Source organism: Phaenicophaeus curvirostris, chromosome 9 (assembly GCF_032191515.1).
Source record: "Phaenicophaeus curvirostris isolate KB17595 chromosome 9, BPBGC_Pcur_1.0, whole genome shotgun sequence".
Lineage (NCBI taxonomy): Eukaryota > Metazoa > Chordata > Aves > Cuculiformes > Cuculidae > Phaenicophaeus > Phaenicophaeus curvirostris.
The window spans coordinates 19,080,221-19,103,104 of record NC_091400.1 but is presented as its reverse complement, the minus strand read 5'-3'; the positions used below and the strand labels follow the sequence as shown (position 1 = coordinate 19,103,104).

The following is a 22,884-nucleotide window of genomic DNA, read 5'->3' as shown; positions in this document are numbered from 1 at the left end:
GCCTGGGATTCTTCACTTGAGGTCAGTTCTTCCAACAACAGGATTCCCCGCACTTCAGGCTCTATTTCCCTAAACCTCATCCCTGCTTCCCAAAGGATGAGTTCAAGACTAAACTGTTCCCCTAGCCTCTTCAAAAGTACAGCCAGACACCAGCACTGCCTTGCAGCAGTGGAGCTGACTGAAACCTCTGTTCAGCATCAGGGGGGTGTTCAGGAGGTTGAAGATGCCAGCAGGATTGGATCCAAGGCCATGCCCTGGCTCTGAGCGCAGCCAGCACTGTATGTTTTCAGGGAAGATACAAGAAAGCTGCAGCAGCAGTTGTTGTGAGCTAATCTGCTTCCTCCCCCCAGGGCTCAGCTTGGTCTCTCGTCACTACAGATCAGCTCAAAGCCTGATGCGGGAGCCCTGCTGTCCCTCACAGGACATCAGTGCTCACTAGGGTAACAGGACACCCAGAGGGCTGACCAGTGTCCCCTACTTGTTGAAAGTACCTGTGCAATACACTTCTCCCGCTGCCCTAAACATTGCGTGGGTGTCACAGCACAGCACTGGCTCTGGGAACAGTCAGCTTCAGAGGCACTTTGTCTAAAACAGTGTCTTACGAGGGGACAAAACAGAAATGGCGGGCATGTGCCTGGTGAGTCATGACAGATGAAGTTCAGGCCAGAAAGTGGTAAAGCTCACCTCACTGGCCTTGAAAGGGGCAAAGGGGCAGCCTTTTTAAGCTAGGAGCTGGGGCTGCCTAAATGACACCAGACACGCACTGTGCCATGGAGCTAACAGAACATATGCTAAAACCAGGCCAGCTGGGTTAACATAAGTGCTTGTCAGCTCCATTTCCCCAGCTCTTATGTCCTGTCTCCTCCAGGCTTACTACTGAACTCATAGACTTGCACATGAACAGGACTACAGCCCTTTTCATCTCCTTTTAGAAGATGAATTAATAGAGTTGGTCAGTCTTACAGAAGCAGTTGTGATAATCTTTCCCACATCCTCTTTAAAACCTAGAAACTGGCAGTTATCCAAGCTTATTGCAGGAAGTTTTCAGCCCAAGCTCTGCCCTCACCCTACTGCTTTACTGGGCAGAGCAGAACAAACCTCAGGTTCTTCAGGCTTGCCTGCTTTGAGCTGTCCCTTCACTGCTAAGCTACAGTGGACACCACCACCCAAGCCCTGTATAGTAGTGCTGTACAGCCATACCACAACCACTTTGCATAGAGGAAAACTTTACAGATGTGAGCACAAACCCAGCACTGGTTTGAGATCCTTACCATTGGTGTCCTACATTGCTAGCTCTACTTGACATCCTGATGGTGTAAAGCTATGTCTCAGCATACATCCTTACAATACAGTAACAGGCTCTTGATATTCTTCCTGCATCTGCAATAAACCTGAGGAGAAGAAAGAGAACAGTCTGAGCACTTCACAGCTGGAAACTCTCCATGTCTCCTAGTACACGGCACATACATTTCAGTAGCCATAGCTTCAAACCTACCTATGAACTCCACCATAGACCAATAGTTGCCCTAAGGCATACATAAACCTTAGTGGCCCTAACCAGCCTCACCTGGAGCCTCCATCAGCTCCTGTCTGGGGTCCAGGGGTCCTATTTAAGCTCAGCCTGGGGTTCTTAGCTCCTAAATAGCAATATTGTAGGAGTTCTAGTTTCTAGCTTAGTTAAGCTATTTTTATGCTGAGCCATGGGCACTGTTGGTCTGGACCCTCCCCTGTAGGCTGATATCCTAGTTGGACTTCAATCATGGCCCTGCCTGTGGGTCATAGGGTTGTGTCTGACCCTGGTTACCTCTGCTGGGCACTGGTCAGCTATTGAGTGGCTGTGGAGGCCCCTGCCCTTTCAAGGACAGCCACCCTTGCTGTGCCCTGACACGGCTGGCACGTTCACCCTTCCCTTCTCTCTTGCTTGCGCTCGCTCCCCTAAATGCTGAGACAGCAAACTCAGGGCTGCACTGGGGTCAGGTGCTAAAGAGGCTTATCAGAGCAAGCACCTCACTGCACTTGCTGTGGTGTTATGCTAGGGAACTTGTTTTCAGGCTGCAGGATCCAAAAGCTGCTCATTGTTGCCCAGGGCAATGCTGACCCTTAGAGCTGCACCTGGAGTTAAGCCAGCACCGCCTGAGAGGCTGCAGTGCTCCAGCCCTGGCACAGTGACTGCTGTCCTGCAAGCAAGCTTAAGGGAACTGGATTAAGCGTGATCCCTGAATGGTGCAAGAAGTGGTTTAGTGGAGAAGGCTCTGCACTAACGAACTCTTGATCCTCTGCCTTGGCACCAGGTCTTAAAGGTATGGAAGCCTGCACCTTCTCCATGCTCAGCACAAGCTGGGTAAAGGTTTGGATGCAACAGAGACCAAACAAACACAACCATATCTCACCTCTGCCTCTATTATAACAGTACCTCCTAACCTCCTTGTGGTCTCCAAAATCTGTCTGGGCTGACTCCCAGCCCTCCTCTGAGCCCTGCTACCAGCAAGCTCCCAGGGATGTGACTCAGCTAAACAAGCTGGATCAGTTTAAATAAAAAACATAATCAGAGGTTGGTGTGGGAGCAGAGCTGGGCCTGCTTGCCAGTCCAGCACCCATGTTGTTCAGGAAGGATAACAAGCAATCCACAACACAGCTCCTCTGAGCAAGGTCTTAACAGAAGCCGGGGGCTCCCAGCCAAGTTGGTTTTGGCACAGAAAGTCTTCAGCAAAGGCAAGACATAACTGAGTGTTGCACTCCCTTGCTTGCTGGTGCTCCCTCACTTCCTATCCAGAGCAAGACCACTGTTTCAAAAAGCCTCCTTGTAGCCAATTACAGTCACAGTCACTCACTTACAGAAGCAATATTAAGGGAGTCCCTACTAGATGCCACACTTCTGTTTCAGAGCAGGAACTCGAGAATGGAGTGAGCACAGGTCTGAAACCTCCAGAACAGCAAAATTAATCCTCCCAGTTTAGAAGCACGACCAGCACTTCCAGAACTTTCTGTGCCCCCAACGCAGAGGAAGGATGGGCTGTCCCGGGCCATGGCTGGGGGCATTCTCAGCTTCTTTAGAAACCTGAAAATCCCTGCCTCACTTGTCTTGTAAATGAGCAAAATCACACGCTAACTCAGGGAGCCCCTGGAACCCTCAAGGGGCAGCTGCTACACGTCGCGGGGCAGATGGGGAGTGCAGGTAGCTGCCCTAGAGGACAGTCACGGGGCTAAGAAGATCTTTCCCCTCTGCATAGTGAGGGAATGAGCAGAGCAGGGTGCAAAGACAGGTCATTGCTTTCCAGGGAACTTGGGACTCGTTCCAGGGAATTCAGGACCAGGAATCTGGGACTCGTTTGCTGCTGTGGGCCCTGCTCTTGCCAAGTGGATCTTTTTATAGTGCCTGTTGCCAGCAGCGATCGGCAGCTCGATGCAGCACGGAGCGGAAGGGCTCAGATCCGAGCCAGGGATGGGGTCAGCCACCCAGGGCCAGCTCTGAGGTGTGGCGGCAGCCCGGGGGAGCGCCCCGCAAACCAGCACCGGGAGGAGAGCGGCGGGAAAGCCGCAGCCCCTGCCCCTGCGGGAGCCCCGCCTGCGGCCGCTATGGCAACTGCGCTCTCCGCGGGGGCTGCCGGCGAGGGCACGGACCCTGCTGGCTCCCCGGGGCGGAGGGGGCACCGGCGGGGAAGAGAAAGAAGCACGAGGAGCCGCCGGGTGGGGGCGAGCAGGGGCGGCTCGTCCCGAGCGCTGGGGAAGGGGGCGGGGACAAAGTCGGTACCGGCGGAGGAGTGGGGCCCTGCGGCTGCCGGTCGGGGGCGGGGGTCCCTCTGCTCCTGCGGTGCGAGCCGGCAGAGGCGGCTGGGGGAGCGGTGGGGTCCGGGCTCGGGGGACCGGGGGCGGCGGCGTCGCTCACCGGCAGCGGCGGGTCCCGCGGGTCCCGGCTCCGCGTGGTGCTGAACGGACAGCGCCGCGCGCCGCGCATGCGCCATGCGGCCCGCCGGGGCAGGGGAGCGGGGCGGGGGGAGGCGGCGTGCCGTGAACCGGGACAGCCGGGAACTGGGACAGCCAGGAACCGGGAGAGCCGCGGGGCCGGGAGAGCCGGGAACCGGGAGAGCCGCGGGGCCCTAAAACACGGCGTTCGATGCACTAGGGAGCTGGGATCGGTGTTGTTCACGGGGGACCTGGTGTACGGGACCGGTGCGAGCGCCGCGGGGAGCAGCCAGCGGGAGGCCCGGTGGAGCCTGCCCCCGCCCGCAGCGCCAGAGCCGCTCTCGTCCCCGGCCGGTGCCCCCGGCCCGCGGCTGCCGGTACCGGCGAGGGGGCGGGGCCGGGGGGCGTGGGGCGCGCGCACTTCCGCCCGGCCGCGTGACGTCGGGCCCGGACGCCGGGGCGGGGTGAGTGCGGCGGGATGGAGCGGCGGCGGCGGGGCAGGTACCGGCCGGGGAGAAGGGGGGGATCGGCCCTGAGGCTGTCGGGACCCCGCGCCCCTCCTCTCCGCCGCGGTGCGGTCTCCCCGTTCCTCCAGGGACCCCAGGGTGCGGGGGGGGGTGATGCTGCGGCAGCCGCTCGCGGCTTCGCCGAGGGCCGAGGACTCGTTACGCGGCCGGTGGGAAGGCCCCGGCGAGCTCTCCGGGAGGCAGCGAATGTCCCAGGCCGGGGAGGGGGTGGCAGGCGTGGCGGCTGCCCCTCTGGCTTTGAGCTGACCGTGGGAGATGTCGCTGAGTCTTTCTCTCTGGCCGTTCCTCCTAGAGGCACCTGGCAGGAGCTGTGAGGTGATCCGGCCTGGCTGTCACCGTAGGCCAGCTCGCCGCTGTGTGATGATGAGTTTGACCCCCTCCAGGGGATGCCTCCTGGACCTGCCCTGGGAAGACATCTTGGTTCCACATATCCTCTGTCATTTACCGCTGCGGCAGCTCCTGAGCCTGCAGAGGGTCAGCAAGTCATTCCAGTCTCTCATCCAACTGTACCTCGCCAACATGCGCTGCTTTGACTCAAGCCAGGTATGGGATGGCTCAGGCTGGGGGAGACACAGATGTCCCTACTGCTCTGAAGTTAATGGGGAGCTTTTGGCTATGTGGGGAGTAGAAACCCCTGGCAAGGAGGCTGATTTCTGCTTGGGAACTTGGGTTTATGTTCTGGGAGTCGGACTGGATTGATAGGCTCAGGGAGGAGAGGTGGTGACTCAGGGCCCAGCAATGCTACTGTCTTTAGCAAGAGGCCTTGGGAGGAGTGAGTCCGGAAGCTCCACCCAGGCCATTATGGGGCACCAGCTGGCGGAAACATAAGCCAGCTCTGGAGTGGCAGGGCCTGGCCTGTCAGTCCTCATGGAAGCTGTGTAATAGGGTGGGTCTGACAGGGGTAACTTGCTGCTTGGTCTTTAGTAGGAACTTGTGCTGAGCCTGAGAGACACTACCTGGGGCTTGGAAAGACAGGAGTAGCTGCTATTCTGCAAGGACACAGAGTAGCCTAGGAAAGTTTTTTTGGAAGCAGAGGTGTGGAGCTCATCACAAGTATATAAATGTAGAGATGGTGATGGTGGATGGAGATATCTGAGCATCTTGCTTGTGGCAGTAGCCTTGGCATGAGAGGAGAGCCTGATGGCAGGGTTTGCACTGGGATGAGGACAGGGTGCAGTTTTGATCACTACTTGTCACTGTGGAAGAGAGAAGGGGAAGAAAGTATTTGGTGAGGATCAGGCTGATCTGAAACCCTAAGGGGTGCCTCATTCTTTCTGGGTTCCCCGTGCAGATCGGACCTGCCATCCCTCAAGCTGCTTTCATTAACCTGCTGAAGGACAATGAAGTACTGCAGCAGCTGGCACTCCAGAACTGCTCCGACTGGCTGACGGACAGGGAGCTGCTCCCAGTCATCGGGCAGAACCACCACCTGCACCAGATCCAGCTGAAGGGCTGTGCCCAGCTCAGCCGCCATGCACTGGTAGCCATCTCACTGAGCTGTCCCAACCTGCGCCGGCTCTCCCTGGCTCACTGCGAGTGGGTGGACAGCCTGTCCCTGCGCAGCCTGGCTGACCATTGCAAGGCACTGGAGGCTGTGGACCTGACAGCCTGTCGCCAGCTGAAGGACGACGCCATCTGCTACCTGGTGCAGAAGTGCAGCAGGCTCAAGTCTTTGTCGCTGGCTGTCAATGCCAACGTGGGCGATGTGGCAGTTGAGGAGATTGCCAAGTGCTGTCCTGAGCTGGAGCATCTGGACCTCACGGGGTGTCTACGAGTCAAGAATGATTCCATCAGGTGCTGAGCAACATGGGGAGTCAGGGTGGGAATGGCAGGTGTCTGGGTGAGGAGAGGAAGAGAACCTGAGAGAAAAGTCAGATTTCTTCATACTGAAAGCAATGAGAGCTCAGGCTGTTGTAGAAGCCATTGCCAGGCCCTTCTGGACAGGCACTGTGTGCTGCTAACAGCAAATTTCCCAGCAAGTCATGGAGGGTAGGTCTGGTATCTGATCATGTCCTTTGAGTTTCTCTCAGACTACAAGGGTGCTGGTCCCAAATGATGGTGCATGTTTGGCAGTTACACAGAACCACACGCAATTATGTGTTGTGAGTGCTAGGCTGCTGGGAGCAGTGAAGAGGGCAAGTAGCGCACTTGAGAGTCTTGGCTTGCAACCCGCATGTGCTCTCTTTCTTGGCAGGGTCCTGGCTGAGTACTGTCCCAAGCTGCGCTCACTGAAGGTGAAGCATTGCCACAACGTGGCCGAATCCAGCCTGAGCATCCTCCGAAGCCGTGGGGTGGAGCTGGATGTGGAGCCTCCACTGCAGAGGGCGCTTGTTCTCCTGCAGGATGTGGTTGGCTTTGCCCCTTTCATCAACCTCCAGATCTAGAACTGCTGCTGCTGCTGGGGAGGGAGGGACTGATGTGACACTGGGATCCCGGGAGGATGCCGGACCAGCTGCTGTGAAGACATGCAGAGGGAGAGGTTGGTCCTGTTGGTGAGGCTTGCCTGAGTGGGGCTCATTCCTTCCTCTGGGGCTGTTTAGCAGTCACTGGGTGTTCGTGGGTGGGCTTTGTTGGTGCCTCTGGGGAAAATAACTCCCTCTGCAGTGGCGTGGAGAGAGCGAGTGACTTGCTGGAACACCGTGGTGCTGAACAGGCCTTGGCCAGGCCAGCTAATAGATATTATTATTTGTTGCATTTTAAATCTCTAAGCAGCAGCTGTCCAGAGAGCAGGAGAGTGTTTGATGGGGGCTGTTTCCTGGGGTGGGTGTGCAGGGCATGCCAGCAGAGCTGTGGAACAAACCAGGCCAGCTGGAGCAGAAAGGCGAAAAGTCACCAGCCCTCCTCCTGGGAGAGGGCAGGCCCTTCTAAGCTCCAGGAGGAGGGCAGAGTGAGCCCAGCTTCAGCCTATGGCCACTGGCCAGCCTGGCATGGCCCCGGCACAGGAAGTGTGTTTGTCCAGGCCTAGGGTACTGGTTTAGGCTAGTGCAAGGTGGGAGTTGTTTCTGGGAGGAACATGCTCCTAACTGCAGTTTCACTGACAAAACCACCAAAACTAGATGTGCTGTCGCTGTTGGTTGGTGCTATTCACTACTTCCAGCATCTGACTTTACATTTCAGTAGCACCCAGGTCTGCTACTATGCCCTGCTCCATGTCTCACGGCTGGAGCTTTGGCATTTAACAGTGGTGAGAAATGGCAGGAGCCCTGGCCATGCTCTCAGCTGGAATTTATGGAGCACTGCAGGTTTTGTTGGCAGGGAGAGCCTAACTCTAGTCTGGAGTTCAGCCACAGTCCTTGTGTTCTTGTTAACCAAATAGCAGCCACATCTTATGGCGAACATGATGAAGACAGTAATTAGGGGAAGAAAGGATAGCCCTGCTCCTATCTTGTGCCCTGGGAGGGATTGAGGTGCGTCCATAAAGCACATGCATGCTCCCAGCTGAACTACACACCAACTCACATCATCTTTATTACTGGCACTCAATTTAAAGCAATGGTGCACGCAGACTTGTAAAAAGCGTGCTGCAAAGCACAAGCCACGTCTTGGATCTAAAAATGTCCCATGCAAGGAATAGCAGAGAATGCCCAGGCCCCAGAAAGCCACTGTGGTGTGCCCCCGGCAGCAGAGGGACAGCTACACAAGGAGAGAAGTCTCCTCCTTGTCACCCAGGTTAGTTGAAGAAGCTGAAAGCAGTGTCCTGGCTCCCAGGTTAGTTCCAGTTGGAGGGGTCCCCTCATCCCTAGTGCCATAATGTCCATCCTGCCATGCCTGGCCAGTGAGGTGGAGGCTGAAGAACAGGAGGACCTGGCTGTCAGTGGAACTTGTACTTCCTGGCTGGTTTGAGGCTGATGTAGGTTCTCTTCATCTCCTCGCTCTCAGGCTTCTTTATGTCTTTGTACCTCTCTCCCTTTGTACTCACCACCTGGTTATCGATATAGCGGATCAATTTCTTGGGAGCCTGTAGAGGAAAGACATTAACACCAAGTGGATGGACAGCTACACTGCTAGGTAAAGAGCAGGAGCAAGCAGAAGCAGACATGTGCTCTGGAGGGTGGGTGCAGGAGGACTGGGGTGAGCTGCTTTACCCATCCTTAGTGTTGGGAATTTTGACCAACACTGAGAAGGAAGCTGTCTGATGGGGGGAAAGCAGGAGTTGTGCTAGGCAGGAATGGTAGGAACTGACAGATGCTGTAGCTAAGCCAATCTTCCCTCTTTGCTGACTAGTGAACAGTCCTGCCTTTGGCCTGCCCTGTTGCTTTTTGGACCTGCAGCCTGATTTTTAAACCTTGTATCCAAAGGACATTCAAACTGCTAGTGAGCTGGGAGTGCTGCTCTTACCTCTTTCGGTGGAGCTGGCCGATGTGTTTTCTGATCATCTGCACTATCCACCATCATGTATCTGAAACACAAGAAGCATGTACTGAACATGCATTGCCTGGGGCTATTCTCAGTCCATACGTCCTTTCTCTCATGGCTGGTTCATGGCTGTGCAGCGTGTCCTACTTGCCTAGATTGCAGCTAGAAGCACTTAATGTTCCCCTCTGGATGAAATGGAAAAAAAATATGTCATCCTTCTAGTGAGAATCCAGCAGGATTCTCTTGGAGTGGCATCCTTGGCTGTATGTGAAAGGTATTGAAGACTCAGGCTGTTGAGAATGGCAATAGCCCCTGCAGAACCGAGAGGTGCCAAGGTCTGGTGTGCTCTCCCCTTAGGGCAGCTTTGTTCCTTCTCAGGCCAAGCAATGGCCGCTAAAGGAGACAAAAGCGAGATTACAGGACGAAGGTGGCTGCTTCAGCTGTGAAGATACTGTTCCTTTCACACTTCACCTACTGCTTGACTATGAAACAGGTTTGTGCTGGAAGCAGCTTCATAAAAGCATCACCTCATTCACTATGTGACTGAAACATCAGGGTCCAAGCATTTGCTTGCTGTACTGCTGAGTTACTACTCTTGAGCCTTTGGGGCTGGTTTAGCAGGCAGACAGCACAGCTGACCATGAATTCTTCCTCAGTAGTTATTGTAGTTGCTCCTGTGTATCTTCAGCTATGGTGATCTGCTCTCTGTACCTGTGCTTGAGTGACGTTTAAAGTACAGGATGTTGCCAAAATGTCATTAAAGTTAAGCTCCCAGAAACATAACTAGCAGCTGGTGCTTTTTTGTTCCCTTGCATGTGACTCGGAAACAAGCCTGCAGAGGAGACAGGTGAGGACAGGGACCGCCAGTTCTGCCTCAGTCTTCCCTAGCCCATCGACTTATATTTTGTCACTTGGGAGGATGTAAAGTGGTAGAAAAGATTTGGCTAGACGGAGACATGGAATCTGCATGCCCGCAAGGAGGTTATTCACAAAATCTGAGATCTTCAAGCAGATCAATGAAACCACAGTGTGGGTTCTAGTGAAAGTTAAATGCTTTTTGCAAGTGAATAAAGGTAAACCAATTTAAAGCCACTTTCATTCCCAAGAAGTCCACGGGGGACTTCAGAGCGATTTCTTCAGCGATTTCTTCACGTGCATTGAATTCACACCTTCAGCAACTGAGATTTAATCCTTCCAGTGTTGCTGTACAAACAGTCTCTTAAAGATATCTTTAGCCTTTAGCTTTGTTGGGACTGTCTCCAAGGATGGAGGCATGAATGAGTTGCTGTAGTTCTACAAGTCACCATGTGTTACCTGAGCTGCAGTCCCATGTTTGTGCCTTGAACCTTTAACCAGGACCTCAGCTAACAGTACTGTGATTTACACTGTACCTGTAAGAGGCCGAAACCTCACACACAGCCAGTGCTGTGGCCCAGCTGGTGTAGGTATCCTGTTTCTGTTCCAGAGCTATAAAGAAACTCAAACCTGTTTTTTAACAACCTGATGATTATATTTGTGCTTAGATGTGTTCAGCTATACCCATATCAGCTTTGTGGCATCCTGACTAAGCATTGTCTTTATAGACCATACTGTCACTCTGGCTTTTCCCAAACTGCTACCTCTTCCTTTATTGGCGGCAGAATAAGGGGTTCTTTGCTGCTGGGTACTTACTTCTGCAGGATAACCTGTTTTAGTTCCTCGTGGTTGGGCACTCTGCGGGGCCGTGCCAGTTCCTGGGAAGAGACAAAGCAGGTGCATGAGTTGTGCAACATGTGAGGCGTACAGCTACCCCCTGCTAGCTTGCTGAGCCGAGCTGCTGGTCCAGCACCTCAGCCCCTGTGGCAGCTCCTGTGGGAAGGGGGGTGCCAGCCACAGCTCTGCTGGGATGCTGGCTCAGCTGTGGACACAGCATGTACTCGAGAAAGCCAAGGGAGGGAGAAGGGCTGTTGCTCTGGGTGATCCTACTGGCTAATTGTACAGAAAGTTTGTGTTTGCAGCAGACAGTTGGGAGTCTTGTATGTCCTTTAGTTTTGCCTTGCTGCCACCCAGATCACAGTACCTACAGTACCTTCACGCTCACACCTTCTGGGCCGGTTTCCACCTTCTCCTCCACAATTAACTGCACTGCCTCCTCCACGTTCCCCAAAGCCATGGCGAGTGCCTTCTCTGCCTGTCTCATGGTACAGGCTGGGAACATCTCCAGTAGCAGTTCTACCCCATCCTTCAAGGCATCACCTTCCTAGTTGGAGCAAAAGACAGAGGTAAGCTGGAGATACAGTGGGGAGAGGGCTATTGAAAAGGGTCTCTCTAGTTTTGCACTATCAGGAAATTCAGCTTGCTCTTAGCTAAAGGCTCTCTCTCCTTACAAGCATGTCTGAATCCCATTCCTGAAGCTAATAGGGGATTTTCTTTGCAAGAACAAAACATCACTCTTCCTTTATCTTCTCCCCCTGTATTTCAACTTTCTTTAAAGCTGGGCTTCTGTGAACTGGCCCATCTGCATGGCCATGCTTTATGTCTCCTTACGAGTCAGCTTTCTGGACAGCATGTGGAGGTGCAAATGCTTGAACTCACCCTCACCTTGTGTATTTATTCATGCTTTGATCAGAAAGGGAAGGGACTGCTAAGCAGTCACCTGTGGTTACATCAGAAGAAAAGTGCAGCAGCAGCATTTGCTTGAAGGCTGAGGACACAGAATGACTAAGCTGCAGAGCAGGAAGAGATCAGTACTAGAGAAACACAAGCAGACCTGGGGGGAAGGAGGTGGGAGGAATCTGGCAGGTGCCACAATTCCTGTAGCATGGGTCATGCTGGATGGTGCTGCAGGATCAGGACTGTTGGGCCAATGACTCAGTGCTCTATAGCTCAGTAGATGCACAGCACAGAGGGCCATTAAGAGTAGGACCAGCGACTTTGGGACCAGCACTCAGATGTGACTGCTTCCTGTGCAGATACTGCATGATAGCTGGGGAGAGAAGTGGTGATCCAGCCTGAACTGTGGTGTGAGGAACAGGATCAAGTGGGGTGGAGCCTGGCTAATACTTCAAAGGTGTCCCCGTGGTGCTGCTGTGGGATCTCCGAGGGCATTGGGACAGGCTCTTTCATGCCCTACTACCTCAGTGGCTGGAAAGGATGAACCAGACTGATGGCTCATGCTCTTCTGGCAGTGTCTAATTTTATTTTTTGACGCACTGAAACAGTTTTGCTCAGGTCATACAACAGAGGAGATCAAAGACACCAGTGATGGTGAGTCACAGCCTATGTTCCTTCCAGAGCCAGTAAATGCCCTCAGGTGGTGCTGGTAGCCTAGAGCTGGGTGACTGTCCCCAGTGCTCCTGCTCCTCTGTGGGGTGCTCATACCTGGGACCCAGCTCCGTCTGCTGGAGTGCACAGCCTTTCCCCATTGCATGCTCCGGCTCCAGGCTCCTGGCCTTTGGTCAGTTCTTCAGAGGGTGTTTCACTCCCACTTTCCACAGCCTTTTGGCCAGGTTTTTCTTAAAGACACAGTAATATCTCCTGAGGAACAGTCCCACTAAGGCTATAGAGTTCTGTGCTTTCTGTTGGCATTTGTTTGCTAGTACATTGTGTGCCAAAGCAAATCCCTTAAGTGACAAGGCTGGGGAAAAAAAATTGCACCTCCTGCCCCCAGCAGGGACAACCACAGCTCTACTCACTGACCTGCAGGAAGGCAATGCTAGTGCACGCTGGAATGCCCGAGTGCTGCATTTCCATGCCTTAACTGGGCATGGAGTGCTTGCAAATTGAATTTTACTTTGGCTCTGAATACTTATGGTATTTTTGTTTCTTTTCAAAGAATTCCCCAGTGTTTGCTCTTTGAACTAAGGTGTGGTTTTGATTTTAAATTTGGGAATACACACTGGTAGTTCCCAGGCTGTATGTGAGCCAGCACATCCTGTGATCCAGGTTACTCTGATGCATCTCTCTTTACAGCTTGCTTCTGTGTCACTGTAAGAAGAATCATTTCACTTCTGTCCTGTCCTCTCTAGAACTGTGATGGTGTTGTGCTTCCACACTCTAGCTACACTGGGACCCTCAAAGGGTAGAATGCTGGGGACCAGAGAAGAGCAGAAGGTTTGGTCAAGTTCAAGAAAGCAGCAAGGAAGATAAAAGATAGGACTGTCTGTTCTATACTGAGTAGCTTTCTGGCAAGACAGCAGTGATGTTGCTAGATAAGCAAACCCCACACTGATATGTCTCAAAGGTTTAATATCCAGGCACTTCAACTTTCTGTTATTTACTGGTAAGTACCTTTGGGGCTGATTAATATAGCCATCCAGCTGATCTGTGAATGCTGAGGTTGCATACGGTCACTGGGATACCAAGTCTTCTGCAGTCCTGCATAATGCAGGCCAGAGCACATCACCGCTGAATTTGCATTTGTGCCAAGGTTCATGTGTGAATGGGAAGTGAGTTTCGAGGACACTCAAAGTCTAGAAGTGATACACATAATTAGCTGGATTCTCTATTTGATGATGCACCTGACATGGGCTGCCCAGTGGTACTGTCCTTTAGGCAGATGACTATCAGCAGGAGGCAGAAATCTCCACTTTCAGAATTAATCTACACTAGAATTTCAACAAGCAGCCCTGTATCTGCTATTTCTCCCTTATTACTCTGGAATTGTTCTCAGCAGAGGTGTTTGGAGATCTGATCAAGTATGTTTCACCCCAGCATGTCTTGGGCAGTCTTCCATATTACTCAAGCCTCCCCTGTGTTAATATCAAAAACCTGACTGAATATTAGGAAAAAAAAGAAAAAAAAAAGTCAACCTAGCCGCTAACTGTGGCAAACAAGATTGTATTCTACCCTGTGACACTGCTCAATTCCAAACACTATGACTTAAAACATTTGCAGAACATACCTTCTTGCACTGAAATCGTGTAACTCACCTTTGTTGCGAGCTTCAACAAGCCTTTCTGACAGAGAGAACATCATTTCACAAACATCCCCACTGCAAGAGACAGAAGCTGTGTAATTAGTGCGAGGAATAAAAGCAGTAGCCTATCCTACTTTGCCACCCCTATAGAAAGACAAGGCTTGATATAAAGCTCAATAAAATGAAGCGTTTTTTCAGAGCATCAAGGACTTACTTGCAAAATATACTGGGATTAGCATCTGTGTATTCATGCAAAGCCTGACTTAATCATAATGGCACAGGTTCAGTACTAATATGTTTTCAACTGAGTCCAACTGAGTCCAGCCCCCAACTGCATGACATGCACATACAAAGCAGCAACATTTGCATACCTGTGGATTTCTGCAAAACCAGGAATATATGCCTCCATCATTTCCACAAAAGTGTCCATGTCAAAGGTCTCCTCAGAGGACTCTGGTGAGCCCAGTTCTTCCAGGACACCCGTGATATAAGAGAAGAAAACATCATCCATCCCACTGGAGACAGAAAGAACACAGGACTTGGCAGGAGTGTTAATAGGCCCACTCTTTAATCTCTCTTTCTCTCCATCCCCATTCCCTCTAACCTTGTGACTTTCTATAACAGAGCAATAGAAGGACCTATGTGGACTGTATCTTATGGCAGATCCCATCAGTAAAGCCAGGTAGCAGGTGGTTAGTGATTGGGCATTAGCAGCACTGAATGGAAGCCCCAGCATATGCCTAGGCTGTGCTCCTGTAGGTTCTTCAATGGAGCTCATCAAAATATTTTAAGTGTTCAAACCAACTTTTCTATGCTCACTAGTGTTTCAGGTGATATCATCATATTCCGCCAAGTTGAAGTTTCTGTAAGATGCAGTGCTCTCTGCTTGCTGCTCTCCATGCTACTGTCACTGCTGCCTCCAGCTGCAAAACTAACTGCCGTGTTCCAGCCTCAGGGTGGCTGTTGCAGGCAGTTTAAAATAGGGAGAACCCTGACATAGCATTATATTGCTCAGAAAGCCCTTTGGGAGCACTGTGGAATGTAGGGAATTCCATATTCAAATACATATTACTGGACAGGAAATTAATCATCTTGGTTGTCAAAGAAATGACACTGCTAGATTGCAATGCTAAACGACAGTTGTTCAAGCATTCACATCAGAGCTTGCGCAGATTACCTGCATCCTGGATGTGAGTTAAGGAACACAAAGCACAGGAAAGCTACAGAGCTCCACTTGGAGTTCAGTATAACATACAGACAATTAATGCAGAGTTCAAAGTAAACCAATTATATTGGATCTTTGCATCTCAACATACCTGAGGTCTGCTGCAGGGATGTGGGACTGGATGAAGCGTGTCAGTGTGTCTCGAATGATTCTTTCAAGCTCCATGTCTCTCTAAACCTTCTTCTCTAAAAAGAAGGATGAAAAAGAAAACTCCATGTAATTTCAGACAAGAAGCAGATCAAAATTCCAACAAGATCAGAAGATAGGCATGGTATAATAAGTACACTCTTCTCATCAGAACAATTCATGAACTCCTTCAATGCATCTTATCATCCCTGGGTCAAAGCAGGAAAAGATAACAGCAAAAAGCAGCAGTACGAGGATCCACTGGAAATAGCACTCCAATGCAACCCAATCTCTTGGGCCTCTCCTGCTTGCGTTGATGCTGTCAGGGTACATTCAAAACATCCCATCATGGAAGCAAAGCTGCAATACAGATGTGTCCAGCTGCCCGACCTCAGAGATACCTCCTGAGCTGGAATACTGTGCTCTCCGGCAAGGAAGCAGTGGGTGGTGGGTTTGCATGCTCAGTGCAGAAAGGGGTGGACCTTTGAGCTAAGAGCATTTGCCGTAGTGCTTGGACTCAAAAATGAGTGGGAAGAAGGGTAATGTCTCCTAAAGAAATCAGAATCTAGAGTGTATTTTACAGGGAAATACCAAGCAGGGCACAGACCAGCCAAAATATCAAAGGTCTCCAGGTCAGGCATAGACTGCCAGCGGAATCCTGGCCAAATAGGAGCCTGTTGTTGAGCTTGGTAAATGAGCCATTCTCTAGATGATACAGCTGCAACAAGGGGCACTTGATAACCCAAAACTCAGGGGAGTTTTAAGAATCACAGAGCTCCTACAGAAGAAATATGGGGGGGGGGGGGGGGGGGGGGGGCGGGACTGCCCACAGGCCTCCTTCAGCTGTCAGTACTCGGCCTGGACTGAATTGGGTCAAGAAAAGTCATTCCTTAACCATTCCTTTCCCCTTGGGTCTACAAAGCTGCTGGGTGGACAAACTCCTGGTGTATGCACTGAGTTCTTCCCAAGGAAGGAAACTAGCCTTGCATATAGAGAAACCGATGTGGTCATCAGCCAGAGAGCTTTCAAAGGTTATCATGCTCCCACCTGTGCAGCTCCCTCATCCCAACCACAGCAGGATCTGACAAGGTCTGTTTGTCACAGACCTCACAGAGCAATCACACAGGCTGCTGAGAGACGGTTCCCATGGGAGTCAAAAAGGTTTGGCATTTCCAGAGATAAGACTTCCAGAGCTAGCAGGATATAAAGAAGAAACACCCTATGGTGCTGAGCACTGCTCTTGTGGGACCTAGAGACAACCAAGGCCCAGCAGCCTGTTGGCAGACCTATCTGCAGTTTTGGGGCCTATTCCAGCTGTGACACAGGCTCATGCAAAAGTGCTCTGCTGTGTACATGGCATCCCACACTGCATCTCCCTGCAGTGGTTCCCCATCAAACATCCCCAGCCTGTGCTCTTCTAGTCTTTAGGGCTTTGAATAGGTGTAGGTTTTGCTACCTGAGAGACCACCTTTTACTGAGTTTCTGTGTCAGTGCCATTCCCTTGGGGCAGAAGGGAGACAAATACTGAAAGACTTTCACAGCAGCAATGAGCAACAAGTTAAAAATGCCTTACCACTGTGTGACCAACATACATGTATTCAAACACAGCACATGCAGAAACACCCAGGGGAGGGCATAATCACAAAGGATTATTTGTTTCTGTCTCAAGATAAAAAGTTTCTTTGCCTTCTGTAATTTCAATTAGAAAGTTCCTATTTCTCAGCATTAGAAGAAAACAACAATCCAGACTTTTTCAGGAAGGAGCTCTTCAAGCCAACAGCCCAAGCGAGCTCCTGAGTTCTTTTTATTTTTCAGCCGCACGAGGATCTTTCATTTGCACTTTTCTCACTTCTGCAGATGTCATGGTCTGCAAGTGTAGAAGCTGGCTGCTAAAACTATCACGTTTAGAAACACCTTTTTGGCTCCCCATTTGATGTTTCTCTGTGTTTTGTGTGTTCTGTAGTGGTGTGACAGAACCAAGTTTATCTTTGTAATCTTTACAACATACCCAGAAAAAAAAGGTGAGCTTTGTTCTATCTTTCTGAGACATCAAAAGCCAACAATGAGATTCTGAGTCCTACTGTTGGCAAGAATACCGTCATAAGTAGCATGTCTATCCCACATTTTAAGCTGGATCTGCAAATGCTGGCAACCACCAAGCCCACTGAACTTGTGAGCACTTTCTTTTTTACAGAAATCAAGGATGGAAAATCAACATACAGCAGTTAAAATGTTTTTTTTCTACCATCACTACTATCAAGAAGAACGCTTTTTTCCTTCTTGCTTAGAGCCTTTGTGACATCCTGGAAACCAGAAGTCTAAAAGATTTTGTCCATTTCCATGAAACAGGCCAATATTCTATAAGAGATAACCATATAGTAACCAATAACATTTCCTGACAACCCAATTACCTGAACAACACAGCACAATTCACCATGTCAAAAGCACTTTTGTGAGGTCCATAAATTAGCTGCTGGTAATCCATTTCGATCAATAGAACAGGCAAAGTCACTCATCTCCTTAATCAAAGGCACTTGCAGACAAGTGCCAGACCGGGACAAGAGAAACACAGGAAAAAATAATTCAGCAACAGGAGTATTACAGCTACAGCCAGTCACTAACTGGCCTTGAATCCATTCCCCAACTTCTGACAACCACAAGAAATGCTGGTGTGAAGTGTTTGAAATTATCCATGTATTTTCCTGTGAAGTTACCATGCTGTATCTAAACAAAATCTATTTTCTTATGTCTCCAAGAGGAAAGAAGGGAGCAGGTTTTAACCACCGGGTATAAATTCTCTCTGGCGTCTCAGATGAATCCATCCACCAGCACACTCAGATTTAAGGCTTACAGGCAGAGAAGGGAAGCTGCCACCTTCAGCCTGCCTTTGAAGAAAGGAGACCCTTTAAATGACAAAAGCAGAGTCTTAACACTGAAGGAAGCAGCTATGTGAGTAAGCATTTCTTCAAGGGTCAGCCATTGCCCTTTCACCTGAAGAACCCACCTCCAGTCCTATACAATCAGAGGCACCAAGAGAGACAAATGCACTTGCATTTGCTCATTTACAGCCACAGGGGACAGATTTTATTCCCTAATAAACAGTCCTTTTGAAGCTTAACATCTAGGGAACATGTAGTGCACAAGTTCTTGGCTGAATGAGGCTTGCGGAAGACAAGTCCTGAAGGTCCTCTGGTCTTACAGATTCAGTGGGTATTTTCTTGAAATAGAGGGAGCTGACTAAGAACCTGTGTACAAATATTTCAAAATGAATTCTTCAAGGAATAAACTGACGTTGCTGCATATTCTTCCCCACACAGCCAAGTTTAGAATTATACGACTCAAGACATCAAACCACCTTATGCATTATGCCTTCAAATGCCATATTTTTTCTAGTAGTGACCTGCAATACTGAAGGGGGAGATTTACTAGAAGGGCTTATCCTATCCTCCACACAGTTTTGTGGAGGAGTGATTTATAATGCACAGAACGATCAGAAACTGAAAGGCAGCAGCAATCACTCTCCTGAGAGCAGAATTTACTGGAAAGGTGTAACCATCGTTTTAAACTTCCAGCCATAATTACAATGTGGATTTTAAGATCTCTTTGGTAGCTGTCAGCTGATTCAAACTGATCTATGAAAGTCCTTCTGCATTTCTTGTTATTATAATGTGGGCTCTGCTTAACATGCTGCACAGAATCTATTTTTTAAAGACATATGGTGAAGAAGCTCTGCCTTCAGCTGTAGTCTCACAGTTTTGCAGCATCAGAAAAGACCTTCAGCCTTTGGAAATCCTTATTGCTTTTCAGTCTTCAAACACCAGGCTTTATTATTAAAGATTGAGCAGGCTTGGTCTGAAATACCAGCAGTACCAGATCTGCATAATATCACATGGCGTATGTATTTCTTCACCTCAGGAAAATTGGTATCAGTTCTCAAAATGTGAACACGAAAATAATTCATTTTCTGTACTAGATACTTTGACCAGCATCTCAACAGTGTTCGCTACCCTACCGTCTGTCTTGAGAACCTGGTAATCTCCATCACACTTGCATTTTCCTTCCGAACATGTTAATATCAAAGTTGGATTTTTTTGTAAAACAGCTGCAGAAATAATACTCTTCTGGAAGTACCATTATCCTTGTGGTGCCTGAAATATCTACTGATGCTTTGTTCAAGAAAAGCTAGCTTCTTTTTGTACAATTCATATGAATCTGCCTTCCTTAATAAAAAAAAAATAGAAGTATGAACGTCTGAAATTTTCCACACAGCTAGGTAATTTCTGAAGGCTCTTCCAACTTAAATTTCAGTAATCACTCTCAAATGGTCAGTGTGATGGGATAAGGGTGATTGACTGTGCCTTGGACTTTATATTAACAAGACAGAGTTGAGGAGAGTAATTTGAGAAAACGTTTCTGAATTAAGAGGAACTGCCATTCAGATGTATATCAACTTTTATGACATCATAAATTTACCTAGCAAAGAGTTGAGGTTTCTGCAAGTGGAAGGAGACAGGTGTTGTACACTTAGGACGTTTCTTAGAACAGGAAAGAGAGAGTTTAGGTAAAATTGATTCAGATGAGGCATTGACTATTAATACCTTGAAAAAGTTCCTTTAGCTCAGGGTTCAGTAATTGCTCTTAAGTAAAGGGACAGGGATGGCTACTCCTCTGAGAACTCATTATGAGAAAGCACAGAGCCCATCTCATGCAGCTCTGTGTGTGTGTGCATGTGTGACTATGCTTGTGGAAGCGCAATCCCTGGGAGCTCGCAGTGCAGCCTGTCACATACAGCCTCAGAGGAAATCTCTCAAAAACCAGACCTGCAGGACAGAGAGTGCAAGCTATAGCTATATTCCAATGAACTACTTTACCTCCTGAAACTTTGCTGGCTTAAAAGAAAGCTTTCCAGGCAGAGCAACACCTTACAGATGTAATTTCAATGTTCCCATTTTTTGTTTTGCTTGCATATGAAGTCCCTAAAAGGTCTTTCACAGTGTGGCTGCTATGGGTAAACAGGCTGAGGTCATTATGCATGTTAACACAATTAACTTATTAATGTTCTAACATTAAAATAAGACTTGCTAATAACTTAGTCACAGTAAACAACAGTAATAGAAGAAAGTAACACGAGGTGCCAGACTTTTCCTCTCCCCAATTCTATGCTGGACGGCTGTACTTGAGTGGCGGTTTGCTGACATTGGGCCCTTACCTGAGAAGAAGCATCACCTGTATGAAGACTTTAGCTCACGAACGGTGCTTACAAATAGCTTCAGTGCCTACAGAAGAGTTGATGGTCCATCCTATGACTGCTTGGCCCAAGCCAAGCACAAGGAAGCCCTTTATGGGAAAGGAAAGCTGAATTAGCTGGAATGGGAGCACAAAAGAATTGTTCTCTGTATATTGGTGTCTTTATGCTTTACGTCATGGAATTGTTCAGGTTAGAGAAGACCTTTAGGATCACTGAGTCCAACTGTAAACCTAACACTGCCAAGTACACCACTAAACCATGTCCCTAAGCACCACATCTATATGTATTTAAAATACCCCCAGAGATGGTGACTCCACCACTGCCCTAGGCAGCCTATTCCAATGCTTGACAACCCTTTTGGTGAAGTAGCATTTCCCAACACCCAATCTAAACTTACCCTGACGCAACCTGAGGCCGTTTCGTCTTGCCCTATCACCTGTTACTTGGGAGAAGAGACCAACACCCGCCTCACTACAATCTCCTTTCAGGCAGTTGTAGAGTGATAAGGTCTCCCCCCTCAGCCTCCTTTTCTCCAGCCTAAACAACTCCAGCTCCCTCAGCCGCTCCTCACAAGACTTGTTCTCCAGCCCTTTCCCCAGCTTTGTTGCTCTTCTCAGAACACGCTCCAGGACCTCAACATCTTTCCCACAGCGAGGGGCCCAGAACCGAACACGGGATTCCAGCTGCGGCCTCACAGGGCCGAGTTCAGGGGACCATCATTTCCCTGCTCCTGCCGGCCTCCCCGCTTCTGCTACAAGTCAGGCTGCTTTTGTCGCTTGTGACTGTTCCCTCTCACACCAACGGTGCCGTTTTATCCCGCGGAAGGCCCGCTGGACGTGCCAGCAGCCTCCTCGCCAGCCCTCAAATCCGTTCTCCAGCCCTCACACCGCCCGCGGCGGGCTCTGACCATCACGGCCCCCGCCCCGGGGCTGTCGGACGGAGCCAGGCCGCCAGGCCCCGCCTGCCCGCACCCCCCGCCGCCTCGGGATGGGGGACGCGGGTCCCCCCTTGAGGCCGCCGCCGCCTCCCTGCCACCCGCCCCGCCCCGCTCCCCCTGTGCGCCCCGCGGGAGGTGGGGGGGGAGTGTGGGGGTCACCTGATCGCCCGCGCGCGCCCGCCACCGCCTCGCTCGCTCCCTCCCGGCGCGCAGCCCGCGCGGGGCGGTTGAAAGCGTCACGTGACAGCGGCCGCGGTTGAAAGCGTCACGTGACCGCGGCCACCACCAGCCACAGAGGCGCGGGCGGGAGGGCAGAGCGGCCCCGCGCCGCCGCGCTCGTCACGCCGCCATCTTGGCGCCAGGCGGGAGCCGCGAGGCGGCGTCGTCTCAGGCCTCAGCGCCCGCTCGGTACCCCCGGGGCAGGGAAAAGGGAAAGAAGGCGGTGTAGGGTGGAAGCTGGGGCTGCCCGGGCCGTGAGGCCCGGAGACGCGGCCTCGGGTTGTGAAATCGCCCTGGTAAAGACCAAGTGAAACTTGCCTTCCTGCCCGCTGCAAGAGATGTGTTCCCTGATGAAAAAAAAAAAAGTACATTTTCAAGAGTCTGGGCGAAGCTGCCCTGCTCTGGAGTGCTTCTCCTGAAGCATTTCTTCTGAAGCCCTTGCCGTGGGGAGGCCCCATCTGGGGGGTGTTGCCCAAACTGCTGACTTGGCAAACGCTGGGAGCTGGGTGTGGAGTCTCCTGGCTCTGCTCTAAACCTTCCTGCTGCACCCTGGCTGTGACAAGCCCCTGCTTATTCCTTTATTCTCGTGTTGTGGGTGGCTGCAGTAAGTTAGGGTGCCCTTGGACTCTTGGAGAAGTCACTGTGGGTCAGGACTATGGCTTTTGCCCTGCTCGCTGTCCCTCTTCTGCAATCAGGTGAGCTGCCTGCCCATTCACTTGATTCTGATGACAGCAGGTGCTTTTTGGAGTGGCTCTGGAGAAGTAATTCTGTGGTATCAGATGCTTATCTGTCATAAAAATCCTGAAACAGCAAGGCATAAGTATTCTCTTGAGTCATGCTCCTCAGTAATGTCTTGCTAAATACCAAACAGATGAATCTGATTCCACCTTTGGTGGTACCAGGAAAAATCCAGAGTAACACCAGCTGGGCAAGGAACAGCACACTCACTCTGGTGTCATTGAGAGTCAGTCTCCACTGTTTATATGCATTCCTCCTTTAATTATGAACATAATTCATTGTAGCAGTATTCACCGTCTTAAAATTCTTCCATTTTTGACTGGGAATTGTGCTGCACTTAGCTATACATTAACTGAAACCAATCAAATATGTTGCGTTGTCTGTCCTGCAATCTGTGATTTTACCTTAGTTTGGAAAACAGCTTGAAATTCTCCCTTGGCAGTCTCCAATTCCTAGGATGAGTTTTGGCTTTTGTGACCCAAATACATAGTGACGTGCAGCTGCTTCTGGGGCAAGTACACAGTGGAAAATGGATTACATCACAGTGAAGTGGAAGGAAAATTTTTGAAGATGATGAAGCAGCACATGTAAAACCCCCAGAAATTAGTAGTCTTTAAAGCTAAGAGAATCAATTACAATTACATTGTCTGACCTGACTTCACTTGTCAATTCTTGATAGAACTAGAACAGAACTTCTGAAACTAATTT

The 22,884-nt window shown here is 50.2% G+C and overlaps 3 protein-coding genes across 10 annotated transcripts in view; 1 reads left to right on the top strand and 2 right to left on the bottom strand.

Moving 5' to 3' along the window:
• The window catches only part of PSD (pleckstrin and Sec7 domain containing), a 44,751-nt gene extending 43,360 nt beyond the window's left edge, over positions 1 to 1,391 (bottom strand). For all 5 annotated transcript variants that reach the window (XM_069864269.1, XM_069864270.1, XM_069864271.1 and 2 more), the window contains exon 1: positions 1,272 to 1,391. The gene's annotated coding sequence lies outside the window, so the exon portion shown is untranslated. The remainder of the gene's footprint in view (positions 1 to 1,271) is intronic.
• A 2,371-nt stretch (positions 1,392 to 3,762) lies between these two features.
• On the top strand, positions 3,763 to 9,569 carry FBXL15 (F-box and leucine rich repeat protein 15). 3 transcript variants are annotated; one of them, XM_069864298.1, is made up of 4 exons: positions 3,763 to 3,781; positions 4,723 to 4,973; positions 5,722 to 6,224; positions 6,625 to 9,569. In XM_069864298.1, exons 2-4 carry the CDS (start codon positions 4,791 to 4,793, stop codon positions 6,812 to 6,814), a joined length of 876 nt encoding a protein of 291 aa, XP_069720399.1. In that variant the 5' UTR covers positions 3,763 to 3,781; positions 4,723 to 4,790; the 3' UTR covers positions 6,815 to 9,569. The 3 variants fall into 3 exon arrangements, with proteins under 3 accessions (XP_069720399.1, XP_069720397.1, XP_069720398.1); XM_069864296.1 differs by lacking the exon at positions 3,763 to 3,781 and adding an exon at positions 4,318 to 4,367; XM_069864297.1 differs by lacking the exon at positions 3,763 to 3,781 and adding an exon at positions 4,378 to 4,404.
• Positions 8,094 to 21,466, bottom strand: CUEDC2 (CUE domain containing 2). 2 transcript variants are annotated; one of them, XM_069864299.1, is made up of 10 exons: positions 21,379 to 21,466; positions 20,244 to 20,371; positions 15,000 to 15,093; positions 14,055 to 14,198; positions 13,697 to 13,758; positions 12,147 to 12,280; positions 10,855 to 11,025; positions 10,458 to 10,519; positions 8,769 to 8,829; positions 8,094 to 8,388 (listed from the first exon to the last, which is right to left on the bottom strand). In XM_069864299.1, exons 3-10 carry the CDS (start codon positions 15,071 to 15,073, stop codon positions 8,242 to 8,244), a joined length of 855 nt encoding a protein of 284 aa, XP_069720400.1. In that variant the 5' UTR covers positions 15,074 to 15,093; positions 20,244 to 20,371; positions 21,379 to 21,466; the 3' UTR covers positions 8,094 to 8,241. The 2 variants fall into 2 exon arrangements, with proteins under 2 accessions (XP_069720400.1, XP_069720401.1); XM_069864300.1 differs by lacking the exon at positions 20,244 to 20,371 and having other exon boundaries at positions 21,379 to 21,450.
• Between the last annotated feature and the right edge of the window lie 1,418 nt (positions 21,467 to 22,884).

What these genes read in the sequence shown, in the direction of transcription:
- CUEDC2 (XM_069864299.1), bottom strand. Translation starts at nt 15,073, where the DNA reads ATGGAGCTTGAAAGAATCATTCGAGACACACTGACACGCTTCATCCAG. An exon ending in ATCCCTGCAGCAGACCTCAG is followed by an intron (nt 14,199 to 14,999) that starts GTATGTTGAGAT and finishes TTCTGTCTCCAG; the next exon opens with TGGGATGGATGATGTTTTCT. An exon ending in GGTTTTGCAGAAATCCACAG is followed by an intron (nt 13,759 to 14,054) that starts GTATGCAAATGT and finishes TGTCTCTTGCAG; the next exon opens with TGGGGATGTTTGTGAAATGA.
- FBXL15 (XM_069864298.1), top strand. Translation starts at nt 4,791, where the DNA reads ATGATGAGTTTGACCCCCTCCAGGGGATGCCTCCTGGACCTGCCCTGG. An exon ending in GCTGCTTTGACTCAAGCCAG is followed by an intron (nt 4,974 to 5,721) that starts GTATGGGATGGC and finishes TTCCCCGTGCAG; the next exon opens with ATCGGACCTGCCATCCCTCA. An exon ending in GTCAAGAATGATTCCATCAG is followed by an intron (nt 6,225 to 6,624) that starts GTGCTGAGCAAC and finishes CTTTCTTGGCAG; the next exon opens with GGTCCTGGCTGAGTACTGTC.